The sequence below is a fragment of the Lucilia cuprina genome, chromosome 2 (genome assembly GCF_022045245.1).
Source record: "Lucilia cuprina isolate Lc7/37 chromosome 2, ASM2204524v1, whole genome shotgun sequence".
In the NCBI taxonomy this organism is placed as follows: domain Eukaryota; kingdom Metazoa; phylum Arthropoda; class Insecta; order Diptera; family Calliphoridae; genus Lucilia; species Lucilia cuprina.
The window spans coordinates 48,487,172-48,503,925 of record NC_060950.1 but is presented as its reverse complement, the minus strand read 5'-3'; the positions used below and the strand labels follow the sequence as shown (position 1 = coordinate 48,503,925).

The 16,754-nt window shown below is 29.6% G+C and overlaps 1 protein-coding gene across 4 annotated transcripts in view; it reads left to right on the top strand.

Annotated features, from left to right (window-relative positions):
* LOC111686206 (serine/threonine-protein phosphatase PP2A 65 kDa regulatory subunit) overlaps window positions 1-12,483 on the top strand; it is a 79,599-nt gene extending 67,116 nt beyond the window's left edge. The window contains exons 7-8 of one of the 4 annotated variants that reach the window (XM_046945251.1): window positions 3,061-3,183; window positions 12,262-12,483. In XM_046945251.1, the coding sequence (XP_046801207.1) occupies window positions 3,061-3,183; window positions 12,262-12,287 (149 nt within the window). In that variant the 3' untranslated portion in view covers window positions 12,288-12,483. Of the gene's footprint in view, window positions 1-3,060; window positions 3,184-12,206 lie in introns of all 4 variants that reach the window. The other 3 variants (XM_046945252.1, XM_046945253.1, XM_046945254.1) reach the window with 3 other exon arrangements.
* Window positions 12,484-16,754: the final 4,271 nt, after the last annotated feature.

Here is a 16,754-nt window from a genome sequence, read left to right as displayed (position 1 = left end):
AAAACAACATGGGACCATGTTGCGGATCATGTAATCTCAAGTGTGATTTGGGATTACTCCGATGTAATGCATGGTTGGTTTATGTTGTTCTTCCAATATATTTGGATTAGTTTAAGACCAGTACTAGTTCTTCGAGGAGTACTCTTCACACGCGTGTGCGGAGTAGTCTCAATTTTTGAAGGGTTATCGAAATAATATAAATACGAATTTAGTATTTTTTATTCGAACGTTTAAGGGGTGAAAATTTTACCTTATTTTATACATACATACATAACATTGTTTCCTATGTGTTGAAACATATGAAAATATATATGTGTGAGAATCTATAAAAGATGTATTTTTGGTACTTTTTCGTTCCTTTCTGGGTTTTTTTTATAATATTAAATCTTGAAGCATGAATTTGAGTATAAAGATCACGGGATAAATAAGGGACCTTTAAAAGGTACATTTTGGAATTTTACGTTCTTTAAAAATTACTATGAATTTTCTGCAATATTGAACTTTTTTTTCGTTCTTCAAATTATACTGAATATAAGGCTAGAGTTACTATACAACAAGTATAGTATTTACAAAAACAACATACGAGTTGGGTTTGGCTGTGCTAATATTTTTACATTCGTTCGCTGCAACAAACATAAGCTGTTGACAATTCCAGCTCGAAAAAAAATCATTTGGACCAGACATCGGCGCTAGTATTGTTCTGAATATGAAGATTTTCGGCAATTTACATGTATACAGCACGATCGCATACGAACTTCTTAAGAAGAGCATCAAAAATACAAATATTTTATTTAGTTGCTTGTTTCAGAAATTGCAAACGCAATTTGAAAAAAAACAAAAACAAGAGAATAATTTACAAAAACTACATACACCCTAAATAATTTTCTAGAATGCATAACAATGAAATTAAATAACATCATTCTTATTTGATACTTTTTTTGTACATTTTAATGTGAAATGTTATGTCCATTGATTATATTTTGTTTATAAATATTCTCAATTTATAATAGTGTAATTTAATCTTCAAAATTGAAAATAGCCAAATATTTCAGTGCAATTTCATAGAAAAAATACCAATAGTGTGGGTGTAGTGGTGATTTGTTTATGTATTTATACGCCGGTGTATGTTTTGTACTATAGACAACACCTCGCAGACAGTACATCCCAGTGTGACCTGTGTTTCTATGCTTTATGAGCATCAGCACGTACCCATAAAAGGTTTAAAATATTAAATTTTTGAATCAAAATAAGTTAATTTGTTACCAAAGTTTACTGTTTTTAGTAAATAATAAAATTTTTCGGCGGTTGATTTTGAGTCGATGGCGACGGCGCACTGCCGATTTTGAGCCGATCGGCTTGTTTCTCTGGTATACCTGTATCTCAATATAAAGCAGTTCAAACAAAGTAAATATATTTTTTAACTAGATAAAAGAAGCAAGTTTTCAAAGTTTGTTTTGAAAATTGTCAACATTGTTTATCGCCATTTTTAAATTGTGTTTTGCTTTTTGTTAAAATTTGTGAAATCCAGCACAAATAAATATTATATAAATAAAAATCTATTCTCAAAATTTTATCAGTTTTGGTCCATATTTGCCTCAAGCCCCCATATAAACCCTCTTTCAGAAAATTAGTTTTTCATAAACATAAACAGCTTAAATGGATCGGAAATAATGTTCTATACACATGAAGATAGATAATTTATTAAGAAAAATAAAACACATTTTATATTAATAACTGGTGTAGGTTATCATATGATCGGCCACGCCCGACTACACTTTCTTGTTTTAATTTAGATTTTAAGGTTCAAAACAATTATGAAAAATAATAATAGAATTAAACCAAATATTAAAAATATTCGTAGAAAAAATCGCTTTTTAAATTTTTCCCCTCTCCTCAAAAATATATTTTTTAGACTAATACCCCATTTACACATACACGAAATCTAGTACTTATGAGATTTCGAGCCAAATCTCTAGTTGATTTTAACTAGATTTCCCATACAAAAAAAAAACTATTTCGTAACTAAATTTCGTTAAAATCTAGTTGTTTTTTGTAATTCAACTCTGTTTTTTCCTAAATAATACTAAAAAATACGACGCTGCATAAGAAAAGAGAGAAAAATAAAAGAAAAAATATAAAAATGTCAACAACATTTTTATAAATTGAAAAAAGTTTATTTAAAATAAAAAGTAATTTTATATTTAAATATGAATTTTTCAATTTCAAGAAATATTAGCAAAAATTAAATCTCCCTAAATGTCAAAAATTGTAAGTATAAACGGTATAGATTTATAAAGAGATTTTAAATGAAATCTAGTAGATTTCATGCATGCGTAAATTGGATATAAGAGTAAATTTTGTTATGTTAAATATTTAACATGGTGAATTAACACATTATTTTACAATCATTAACTAAAAGAGTTAAATTGTGAGGATTAAAATTTATTTATACGTATATTCGAATGCATTTTTTTAAATTTGCAACATTAAATCCAAAATGTTTATATTTTTTTCGAGCTATAAGATTTTGCAATACACCTTATTAATAGCAGCCTAAAAGTATATAAATTAATTAATTTTAGAAGGTAGTGTGTGCTTCATCAGTTTTTTTTTAAAGAAAAACACTGCGTTTTCTACGTACGAGAAACTTTCACACATTTTTTTTGTGGTTAGTGAATAAATAAATAAAAATATATTTTTAATTGTTTTAGTAAAATAAATGTTTTAAATGTTGAGATTTTCTTATTAATGTATTTAATAAATAGTATTTTTTTTTGCCAATTCAAAAAATCTATGAAACTATTATGGATAATTATTTTTAAAAGCAAAATTATCTTGATGTTAAGGACAGCGAATTTAAAGGCACAAAAGATATTAAATAAAACAAATAAATAATATTCGCTGCTCTATGAGCCATTAGCGACACAAACCTTTAGTAAGATATTTTATATACTGCAGAATTCAAATTTTGTATACATTAGTTAAATGATATTTTTTGTCTACTCTTAATTTAATGATGTTTTTTATAATAAACATTTTAATAATTTTATATTTGTCTAGAAATGGATATGGATATATTTCGAACTATTGTACCTCCTGTTCTCGGGTTTGTTGAAGAAGCCGCAATTGCTGCTAAATTGGCTACAGCTCCACCTACTTTACGAGACACAAACAATGTAGAATGTCAGTATTATTATGTTTGTCTCATTCATTGTTATAGACAATTTATATGCTCTAACAATACAATTAAAATCGATGTTTATGAATAAAACCTTTAATATGTGGATATAAAATAACATTGTGTAAGAGTAAATGTTTTAACAAATTTTTGGAATTTGTCGTAACAGAAATGTTATGAAATGTTTTGTTATATGTTTAACAAAATTATTTAAAATTGCAAAAAGACATCCCACGTAAAAAAGAGGTATTGGTTAGTGTTTGGTTTAGTTTTGTGTAGGAATGGGAGAACCCCTCGACCCAAGTTCAGTAGAAAACCTATGAGATAAATAAAGAAATAAGTTTCAAAATTTTTCTGTAGTAACATTAACAGTATAATAGTCTGTTATAAAAAAACTTGTCTCTTTATAAGCCTTTCTGCTAAAAATGGACATTATTATAGTAGTTTTTTACTACTATGCCATAAGATTTTAAAATAGTAGCAGCTCCGTTCAAAGTAGTTAAAAAAAATTGATTGAGACATTTTTTCGTTCAAAGACAAAGACTTACAACTATAGTAATTTCATTCTAATGCACAATATATATTTTTTTTAATTTTTATTATAAATTTAACTTAGAACTTTAGTTGTTTCATTCTAATGCACAATAACTGGATAAGCTACTAAAATAACAAAGATAATGTACATTGTACAAATGTAAAAAAGAACCTTAAATAAATGTTTGTTCGCGGAATTAACAATATCAAAAAGAGTGAGTTACCAAAAAAAAATCAATAAGAATCTCGAAGGGACCATACATAAAAACATCGGTTTGTACAAAATAACATGTACAAATGTCAAAGAAATCATATATAATAATAAAAACTCGAATAGATATCACTATTAAGCAACCGAATCTGCCCGAAGTAGATTTCCTGTAGAAATCCGGTAAGACGTCGTAGGGGAAAGAGTCATTAATATCCGATGATAACAATAGGAGAAAGGTAGACTGAATTTACCAAATTACTGTCTGTTTCCACATCAAATGCTTCCCTAAGAAGGCCATTTTCATGGTGTTCAAGTTTCCCCACAAATCTTCTTTTAATGAATGTCCTAAAATTCATATATATATATATGCATTGTCTATCCATGCTCCTTTCAAAAACCTCCAATTGCAAGATGGTAAATCAAATGGGGAAGGCGTATAATAACATGGATCGGATTGCGACTTTATATATCAATAATTTTGGTTTCTCAGTGTCTGATGTTCAAAATTCCAAAGAACATGAAGGAAATCATTCTAGCCTTCGCAAGTGTTATTAATGGCACCTTCAAGAGATAAAGTCAGCTTTTTGCTCTCTGAAACTACATGTCTGGGATATTTTCCAGAAGCATTCCTTATACATATGGCCTCTGACTTTGCAGGATTCACATGGATGCCCCATGATTTATAATATTCATTTATGATGTTAAGATGCGATGACGGTCCTGCTGCAGCTGCTTTAGGTGATGTATTGTGAGAAAAAAGGCAATCATCAGCATATAAAATAGTTCTTAAGTCCGCAGTTTCATGTGTGAAGTCATAAAGGAAGATGTTAAAGAGAAAGGTTGCTAATACACCTCCTTGAGGTACGCCAATTTTAATTGCACCAACCGATGAGTAGGATTCATTCATCTAGATACGAAATTCTATCTTATTTAAATAGCTTTGTATAAGTTTTAGCAAAAATGGATCAACACCAAGCTCTACTAATTTGTATAATATACCCTTATGATATACTGTATAAAAAGCTTTTTGGATGTCGAGAGATACTGCCACCGTACGCATTTCAGATTTCTTGTAATATAATTGTGGAATTTTAATAGTGTGTGTTGTTGAGTGAGATTGCCTGAATCTAAATTGGAACCAAGATAACGGATGTATTATAAATTCATTGTCCAGTTTTTGCTTAATAAAGTGCTCTTTTTTCCAAGATTTGAGATTAGTGGAATTAGACGAAAATCCTCGAGTTTGACCTTAAAACTTAATAGGGAAAATTTCAGCGTTTTTCCATTCTATAGAGAAATAACCATTACGTGTGCAGTTATTAAATATAATTGTCGAAAATTCATACGTTGTCCTTGTAAACTTTTTTATCAGGTAATTAGATATTTTATTTTTGAAATTCCAGTACATTTTTACAGCTTGTTCAACAACACCTTCTACAGGAGCCTTTTTGTTCACCTTTTCTTCATAGACTGAAAAATAATACTTGCGGAAAATCTCACCACTATTAAACAATTTCCTTTTGACAGAATGAAGAATTCTTTTTATTTAAGATTTTGTATATATCCTTAAAGGCAGTACAGGCGCTCGGTAAGTCTTTCGCCCTGAAAAATCCTTAATCGAGTCATCGATATTATTATAACAGAGATTTATTTATTCTGATGGCATTAATCCCACTGTGAACAACTCTAGATAATCTCAGAATGCATTCCAAGTGGTGTTTTTAAAGAAAGCAAAGTACCTTGGTATGTTTAATAGGAAGTCAAAATAGTCTAACTGAAGATCGATATGTTATATCGATATGTTATAGTAATCAAGAAAATTTTTAATTTAAAATTTCAAAGATAAATTCTCGGGCTCCATAAAATAGTTCGTTAAGTTTAGAAATTCATCAATAATTGCATGCTTGTTGTTTGGACTTGTAGCAGTTTGTATTCTCTATCGTAATTCATTTATACATGCCTTTTTGTCTGAAATATATATTCTATATGAACTGGCTTTCCGCAATAATTGCAGATAGATTTTCATCTTGAGCACTTCATGCACATTTTTCCGGCTTATGTATTTTATCACATTTAACGAATTTTTAACATTTAACGAATTTTAACATTTTTTAACTCCCTACTTATTACAATTGCGTGCAATATAACCCCACTTCTGACAGTTCCTACATTAAATCTCCTGATACTTTTTCGACACTATAGACTGACTCAAAAGATATTTCATATGGGAGACATTACTCAAACCTTTTCCTGGAAGCAAAGAATCCGGAAATAAACTAGTGTCAATGTTATTTTTGGTAGAAAATGATGTTGTAAATTTAGATACTCTAGATACCACATTAGCTACTTTCAACGCATTTAGAATTTTAGCAGTGTCCATTCTAGAGTACAGTCCCCGAATTACTTAAGAAGTTTCGGACAGCTTCTCTAGTGTAAATTAATACGAATTTACTTTCTCCTTTAAAATGGACATCATCTATGGATGAACAGAGGCATCCGAAAGATATAATTTACTTTTAGATCAATTAACGTTTTTTTTTTTCTTAAAAAATATTTTCGGTTTTTTGCTTATAACTGATCCAGAAAATGCTTAATTTTTCCACATTATACATAAATATAGTAGGCCAAAATGTTGTCCTTACAGGTTTGTTGATAGACTTTGAAGAATTTCCAGTACGGGTTTGAACTGAGGCAGTTGATTTGTCATTCTGAATATCAATGTGTCCAAGCAAACTATAATAATATTCTTATCAACAAATGGAAGTGTATCATTTGTATCCTCTAGTCATCATTTGTATCCTCTAGTCATTTCATTATTATTTTAGCTAAAACTCTTCAAAGATTTTTTTCTATGATTTTATGATTATTATATACTGCGGAAAAAACTGAGATCAGCTGTCGGTTGAATCAGATATACTTTTTATATTTCAACTGAATTATTTCTCTTCACATTTAATTTATTATTGGGGACTACTATTTGGGAGTTAAGTGGGGGCGATGTCAGCATCTAGTGGGTTGTATTTTCCTTTTATTTATTATTATAAACAAACCCCCTTATTCACAAACAAAATTTGTATATTATAAAAGGTTAATAAAACAAAATTTCCATATAAAATCCATTTTATGAAAATATTAAAAATTTAAACAAATACTTAACATGTTGGCTAGGGTTCTATAGTTAAAGCGAAAAGTCGACTTTTCGACTTTTTGCATTTAGTTAAAAGTCGACTTTTTGCATTATATGAAAAGTCGATTTTTTGACTTTTCGACTATATGTATTTTATAAATAGTCGACTTTTCGACTTTTTTCGAATTTTCCACTTTTTCCGACTTTCTTCGACTTTTTTCGACTTATCGACCTTTTTCGCCTTTTTTAATTTTCCGACGTTCTTTGACTTTTTCCGACCTTGTTCGACTTTATTAATTTTTCCGACGTTTTTCGGCTTTTTTTAATTTTTCCTACGTTTTTATACTTCTTTTTGACTTTTTTCGACCTTTTTCGACTTTTTGAATTTTTCCGACTTTTTCGACTTATTTCGAATTTCTTCGACTTATTCCGACTTTTTTCAATTTTTCGACTTTATACGACTTTTTTTGACTTTTTCCGACCTTTTTTTGACTTTTTCCGACTTTTTTCAACTTTCCGACTTTTGACTTATAGACTTTTTTTTACTTTTTCCGACCTTTTTTGACTTTTTCCGACTTTTTGAATTTTTCCTAATTTTTCGACTTTTTTCCTACTTTTTAATTTTTCCGACGTTTTTCAATGTTTTTTTTTACTTTTTTCGACTTTTTGAATTTTTCCGACTTTATCGACTTTTTAATTTTTCCGACGTTTTTCGAATTTTTCCTACTAAACATCTGTATAGGTATACTTGTTTTTAAATTCACAGTACTGCATAGTATCAAAATACACGTACACTATTGTGAAAATATTAAACAAGCATGTGCAGGATGTGTAGGTTCGAACAATGAGTTATAATCACACACAACTTGCTTAACTTAGAAACGGAATATTACTCGTCTCGCTCGTTGAGAGTTGTGTAGTGTTTGATATAATTAGGCAAAAACATCTAGAAATCTACGAGTGATCAGTGTGATCAGTTCGAACTTTTACGTACAAACGGCCTTAATGCTTTGCAACCATAGTACTTCGCTACACAACACGATCGTAAACGAACCTCTTAACAAGGGCGTAAAAAATACAAAATTTTTATTTAGTTGCTTCAAAGCATTTAACAAAGCATGTTGATGTTTTTTTTTTTTTTTTAATTACAATTTATTACAAATGAAATTTATTACTAATTATGGAATACATATGAGTAAAAAAAAAATTTAATATTTTATAGCCATTGATTATTTGCATTTTGTCGATTAAAAGTAAACTCTAAATTATACTAATTGTATTTTATTCTTGTAACAATGCATTTTGTTTAAATAAACAAAAATTTTATAAAATCACTCATAAGTTGTCTCGAAACATTTCGAAACAGATCATGCATTATTCTGATTTGTTTTTCACTCCTAACTCTATTGTCTCTGTTTCATTTATATTTGTTTGCTTTTATACGTGTATTTTTGTGTGTAGATGATGAACTGCTTTTTAAACTTTGGTCGCACTAGACCTGGTTCACACTAGGAAACTTTTTTTGGGAAACTTTTGATTTTCGTGTGTGAGAAAAAGAGAAAGAAATATCGACCATATCTTTCTCTCACACACAAAATCAAAAGTTTCCTAGTGTGAACCAGGTCCTACAGTAAGTCATTTTTTACACACTCGTAAAAAATTCTACTTTTTGACTTTTTTCGACTTTTATTAACAAAGTCGACTTTTTTCACCGACGATAGTCGAGTTATCGACTTTTTTCGACAAAAAGTCGATTGTTCGATTATTCGAAAGTCGATTTATAGAACCCTAATGTTGGCCTCTTAAATAGTAATAGTGTTAAAGAAAAATCAAAATGACGCGTGGTGTGCAACTTGGATCTTATAAAGCATAATTTATAAAAAAACGTACACCCTAAATTATTATCTAGAATGCATAACAAAAGTAAATTCTTATTTAATATTTTTTGTACATTTTAATTTTAAATGTTGTTTTTATGTGAAGAAATTATCATTTTAAATTAATGCAATTTAATCTTTAAAATTAAAAATAGCCAAGCATTTTTTGGTGCATTTTCATTAAAAATACTAAAGGCGGAACAACACAAAACGCGTTGAGGCTGCAACGCGTTTTACTCTTTTCAAATTTTCTGCGCTTGTTTAACTTGCAGCATATAACAAGTTACACACCACGCGTTGATTTTTCTTTTACACTATTTAAGAGGCCAACATGTTAAGTTTTTTTTTCAATTCTTAATATTTTCATTGTTGGTGAAATTTATTATGTATTATATTTTTATTCTACACAAAACAAAATAAAACCCTGATAAGTTGCCGACGCGTCAAAAGTTGAAAAGTTTTGCTGAACTTTTCGCGGCAGACGCGTTACAAACTACAATGTGTTACTTGTTTAATTAAAATACACTATTTCCACTTTTCACAGAAGTCTATGCATTGCCCTGTACAACGTTGTATACTTCCATATTAATAGTGTGTGTGTAGTGCATGAAAGAAAAATTCAAATTTTTTTCAAGACTTGGTTTGACTATTTTCAATAACAACACATTAATAAAGACTGCTATTACCATATTATTAGTAAACATACATAAAAAAATTTAAATTGAATTACAAGAATATTAAGAAGTTAAGGCCCAAACACATACAATACTTTGCGTCAAACTGCAATTGACAGCTCGTGTTTACTGTATGTATTTAAATGAAAGCTGTCACAATCGAAAGGTCAAACTTATGCACGACGTAAAAAAGTTGACAAATATTTAACTTTGGCGTACGATACAGAAGAGAAAGAGAAAATTAAAACAAAAACAAAACTGCCAAAAATATTGTTTGTCCCTTTTTGTTCTTTTTAATTGTGATTTGTGCATGTGAAAACGATAGAAATAGGAGAATAACAGTATTTTTACAAATAAAATAGTTTGAATATGTTAGAATAAAAAAACTAAAAAAAATGTCCTTTAAAATTTTAATCCTATAATATTATTATTTTCTATAGTCAGTTTTTTAGAAAAAAATATATGTTATATTTACAAATATGATAATAAAATTTAACATAAATATTTTATTTCCTTAAATAAATCACATTTGAAAGAAATTCACAATTGGTGTAGAGTATGATATGCTTGGCCCAGTCTGGCTATACTTTCCTAACTTAAATATTTATGTATATCGTGGTTTACTAATTGCACATGATATACCATCGCCCGTTTGTATTTTTTTTAATGAAAACTATATAATTAACTACTTTGATAACATTATTGGGAGGTCAAAGGTATTTTTAAAAGATATATAGAATTTAGAATAACTATAGAGTTTGAAATAATTGTGTTAAATTAAAATATACATTCCCAGAAGGTAGTTTTAACATGAAAGGATAAAAAATGCAAGATATCCTTAATCGATTTTTATCCTTTCATATTCTTCAAAGTTTCCAATTTTTTAACTTTTCATCGTAGAGATAAAGAAACTCGGTTCCACAATATCAAATTTCTAATTTTTCTACATAATATTTTAACATAAAAAAGACTTCAGAGGGGAAGATTTTATTAATAAAGTTATTGAGATATTAAAAAAATATTATAAAAATTAAACAAATGTAGCTATGAAGACCAAATTTCAGACTTTTGTACTCCATTCTAATGTCTTTATTATGAATATTTTTTGTTAAACAATTTTGTATAAAATTTCAAGGATAATAAAGGATAAACTTTTATAAGGATATTTTTTACATCTTTTTATTTTTTAAAAATAAAACAAAATACGAGATAAAAATACTGCAATTGTCCTCTTCAGTTTGATACCCATATTGTTGTAATAGGGTGGCTAAAAATATTTTATAAAAATTTTTGAAAATTGTAAGTTTCTGCAAATATTGATAAATTTCTTTGGCATTTATATAACACTAGAGTGGATCGGTCTCTATGGACAAAAAAAGTCGTGTCATCACCCCCTAGGATTAAAGATATGCTAATAACATTTCCAAAAATATACAAATTATTTTTTTGTCACTCCTAGAAATTCCGCCCTTTTAGTATTTTATATATTACGTCGTTATTTTAAGTCCGATCGTCACATATGATTTATCAATATTTATGGCTTGGCTGTAGCTACATTTCATCCTTAGACGATTTTTAAATTATATACCTTACTTATGACATCTCGGATAATTCCCCATAATCTGAAATTGTGGCTATACAAATGCTCATATATTCATTATCAACCGTTCTCACAAAAAATAATTAACTTGCAAGGAAAAACCGTCGAAAAAAATTTTAGGGAAAATAATTTAAAAAACTGTTATATTTTCAGTTACAAACCCTTCCAGATCTTACTTCCTATCAAATAAGAGGAAATTTTATTATATAATACAGCACTATAGTGGTTTAGCTTTGTCCATCCGACATGTCGAAATTTTCACCTTAGACGATTTGTTTATCGTAAAATAAATTTATCACATTTTATAAATAAAAATTTTTAAAAACATGCAAAAAACTTAGCATGACACTTTAATTTCCATCGATTTTTATAAAAAAATGTTTAATTTTTATGTACCTACCTGAATTAATAGAATTAAATGCTGATTAAAATTAAAAAAATTGTTTTCGACCACAATTAATTGTTTATAGTTAGAACTATACAGGTATTGTTAAATACCCGTAAAATAGCTCTTTATGCCACAATTTTAGATTTTGGTTAGGAAGGAATATGATGTCGAATTAAAAAATTGTCTAAGATTGAAATATAGCTATAGTCAAGACATAAATATTGATATATGATATGTTACGATCGGACTTAAAATAGCGGCGTGGCAAAAAATATTTTTTTTATATCTTTAATCGTAGGGGGTGACTGACTCAACTTTCATCAATATAATATACACAATTAATTACTTTATGGCAATATATTTAACCACCAAACTATGAAAAAGACAAATCGTGAATTTTATAATTATAGGATCTCATTTCATAACCTCCCCCCTATAAAAAGCCCCTTCAAAATTTAAACAAGTGTAGGGTATTATATGGTCGACATCGCCCGACTATAATATTTTACTTGTTTTTAAATATATATTTTGTGCTAAAAATACTCATTATATTTTATTAAATTGGTATATGTATTTTCATTGATGTTTGTCTATTGTTATTTGTTTTTTATTTACAGCGTAAACACAAAAAGTTTGTCACATTTTTCATTTTTATTTTTTCTCCACCTGTAGCTGAAGCAAAAAATGTGAAAGAGTAAATCGCATTAGCTCGAAGAGACGACGTTAAACAAACTTTATATAATAATCCAGAACTAAGGAGCTACCAGTACAGGACATAATGGATTCGGTGTAAACATTAATAAAAATATATTAAGAAATTTAATTCATTTTATGATAACTTGAAAGTATGTTTATAAACAGCATTAAAAATAAAAAAATAAATTATCTATCATATTTAAAGAGACATTTATTTATATTTAAGTAAAAATTGTTCTATATTGTCCTTGTAGAAATTTAAATGGTATGCTAGTTAAATCATTAATAGGAACATTCAGTGCTTTTGACTTCCAACCAGAACTTTTTTCACATTGGAGGCAAGTAAGTACATATTATTAAGAACTTAGGTTATATGCGATGACATCTGTATGATGTTCTAAGAATGTAATTTAAGCACATTTTTCATAAACAACATTTTATTTTATAAAAGGTTTATAAAACTAAATTTTCATACGAAATTTGTAAAAAAAAATTAGTTTATAAATAAGGGGGTTAGAGTGCAATCTATGAGTAATTCAACATATGTTCTCTATTTATAACAAACAAAATTCAAGTCCCGTTTTGTTTTTGTATAACTACATAAATAACAAAATATTTTTTTGTTCAAGTTTAAAGTTGATATTTTATAAGTGATAAGAAGATAGTTGTGTTTTGTTAAAAAAAAATTATTTTATTGCAAACAAGTATGGATGATTTTTTTGGGAGAATTTTTTTGTGTAAGTAGATTTAATTTTGAGTTTTATATTTTTTTCTTGTAAATTGTGTGGTTTGTTTCAGAGTTGGGGGTAGTGCATTAAATGTTTAGTGTGCTCTAAGGTTTCCACTAAATCCCACTATAGTGACGAAATTTTGATTGTCCACTATTTTTTATCACTACATGAATGCTTTAATATGTACTAAAAATATTCTAAACAAATTTGAAATACATATGTTCAAAATATTTCTATTTTATTATGTTTATTGTATTAAAAAATCATATAAACACTTTAAATTTCACGAATTAAAATCTTAGCAATTTTAAAATATAGGTATTAACATAATTTAACTTAAGCAATGAAATATTACGTTAAAAAATAAAATATAGCCGGTATTTAACAGCCTGTTTATACCCTACACCACTATAGTAGGGATGGTATTATGCGTTTGTGCTGATGTTTGTAACAACCAAAAATATAAGGCTCAGATCCACTTTCTCAGTCGATTTAACTATGTCCGTCTGTTTGTCTATGTCGCTACAGGTCGTAAATTTCAAGATAATATGTTCTAATTACGAAGATTTTCAGCAATTCACACGTACATAACCCGATCGTGAATGAAATTCATAGCAAGAGCGTAAAAATTACAAATATTATCTTTGGTTGCTTGCAGCCAGGGATGGAAAAATTGGTACGATCGTACTTTTTTGATACTATGTGATGTTGAAAAGTATCGTGATACTCCCGAGTGTTATTTGATACTCTCAAAATATCTTTAAAGCACTGTATAATATTATTCAAATTTTAAATCTTTATTTATTGTTTTTAATGTTTGGCACATATTTACATTGTTCTCAAATATGAATCAACTATATGTTCTTAAAAAACGGCTAATAAAATTATAGAGTAATGGAATTAGAAGATGTATGTTTTACAAATTACCTTATTTCGAAATAGAGCCGGAAGTTGTACTTATTTTTATCTTGATTGACATACTAGAAATCTTTATTTATTGTTTTTAATGTTTGGCACATATTTACATTGTTCTCAAATATAAATCAACTATATGTTCTTAAAAAACGGCTAATAAAATTATAGAGTAATGGAATTAGAAGATGTATGTTTTACAAATTACCTTATTTCGAAATAGAGCCGGAAGTTGTACTTATTTTTATCTTGATTGACGTACTAGAAATTTAAATTTTGCTAAATATTTGACTTTAAATCAAATGTTTTCTAAATGATTGAAACTCAATTCATATCTAATATAAAATGATATATTTTCGGAACTTATCAAGTGCTCTAATTCAGCATATTTTAAGAGTTTTTTTATAGCATTTTTCTTTTTACTACAGACATGTTAACAAATTCTCCGATTTTTATAGACTTCAAAAGTTTTTATTATTTTTTAAACTAGATGAGATATACATATATTAATTTATGAGCAATTATCAAAGTTTTTAATTCCTTTGATATTGAACTCAATTGTTAATAACTTCGGTAAGAATAAAATATGTCCCTATCGGACATTGATGCTCCTATTTTCGCTAACTCATCAGCAATACAGTTGCCGGTCAAACCCCTGTGTCCCAATACCCATCTGAGCACGATTGTTGAATGTCTCGCCATCCTGTTTAAGGATGCCCGGCATTCCTGGACTAGTTAAAATGTAGTGTATACACCAATCAGATATTTGATAGCAGCTTGGCTATCGGTACAAATTTGAATATCTCTGTTTGATATCCTGTAGTACCAGAGCCAATTTGCTGCTCTTTTTATGGCTGAAAGTTTAGCCTGTAGTGGACTACAATTATCCTGTATCCTAAAATTTATTATAATTCCAAATTCAGGAATGAAAATAACACCCCCCACTCGTTCCCCTTTCTTAGAACCGTCCGTATAAATCAAGAGGGTTCTTGGGGAGCTGTCTTTCTCTGGTACAGAGTTTACGGATATGATATAGCCGAAGTCCCTGTAGAGAAAAGGTTTGGGTGTGCAATAGTCAATATTATCTAGAAGAAAAGATGATTCCTCTATAACACTCGCATGACCGTATGGCATGTACGTCCAAGCATTTATAGAATTGATTCTACCAGTTTTCTGGCTGCCATAATCCAACTGATTTTAAAACATTTCTAGTATAACATGATAATCATTTTTAATCCCATAACAACTTCTACAGAAGTCGTTATGGGGAATACCAAGTCTTTTTGCATGGTTTCCAAATAAGCTATGTCCCGTGATGATAGCAACAAGGTAACTGATGTGAGGACGGTTTAGTTGCTGAAGATATGACGTGCGTTTACTGCCCAAACTTGGCCATATCTTCCTTGTGCTGATGCAAGTAGGTTCATTACGCCATCTTGTTTTAGAGAGTTCATAAAATTTTCCCTCTATTATATTTTTGCAAACTTTTAGCGGTATTCCGCAAAAGATGTCTATGTCCCTATCGGCCATTGATGCCCCTAGTTTAGATGTAGTATATACACCAACCAATCCCCTTTCTTAGAACTGTCCGTATAAATCAAGAGGGTTCTTGGGAAGCTGTCTTCCTCTGGTACAGAGTTTTGGGATATGTATAAGTCCGAAGTCCCCGTGGAAAAAGGTTTGGGTGTGTAACAGTCAATATTATCTGGAAGAAAAGATGTTTCCTCTATAATACTCGCATGACCGTATGGCCTTTAAGTCCAAGCATTTATAGCATTGATTATGGCCACATTCCACAAAAGTGGTGATAGGACTCCACCTTGAGGTGTTCCCCTAATTGTCATTCTTTGAATACATGTCATTCCGATGTTAGAACATATGATCCTGTATTGAAGTAGGTCCTTTATGAATCTTATCATTGATGTACCAATACCAAGCCCTTCAAGAGCAGATATGATTATGTCAGGGTTTACATTGTTAAAGGCTCCTTCTATGTCCAGAAAGGCCACTAACGTGTATTCCCCAAATTCTAGCGATTTTTTTATACATCCCAATAACGAGTGTAGGGCCGTCTCAACTAATTTGCCTTTGGTGTAGGCATGTTGTGAGGGTGATAAGAGCATTGGGTCTATTCTGATGTGGACGTCAATAATTCTCTCCAGAGTTTTAAGAAGAAACGATGATAGACTTATGGGCCTATAATCCTTCGCTTTGGTGTGAGTTGATTTTTCCTCCTTTGGGGATAAACGTCACATTACATTTGGTCCATTGTTCCGGTATGTAGGACCATGTAAGGCAGGCTTGAAATATCCCAAGTAGCCATGGTATAATCAATTCTGCATTATACTGCAGGTCAGCTGGAATCATGCCATCCGGACCCGGTGACTTATATAGGTTGAAGCTGCTAATTGCCCATTTTATCATTCCCTCGTCTATGTTTATTCCGACCGGGGATTGACAAATGTTTGTGGTCTTTCTGTTGTAGCCAATGGTAAGTTACCTGGGAAATGAGTGTCCATTAATTCTTGTAGGGATTCTTGTCCACTCGTTGTCCACTCACTGTGTTGCTTTTGGATGTAGCCTTGAACGGTTTGTGATTTAGACAGGATTTTGCATAAACAACTTGTCTCTGAAGAGTTTTCGATGCTGCCACAGAAACTCCTCCACGAGCACGTTTAGCATTCCTAACCTGATTCTTGAATTTATTTAATGAGGCTACATATGTGGACCATTCACCTGATCTCTTGGCCTCATTGAATAGTTTGCGACATCTTATTCTAGTCTTCGCTATTTCCAGGGACCACCAAGGAGGTTTACCTTTACCCT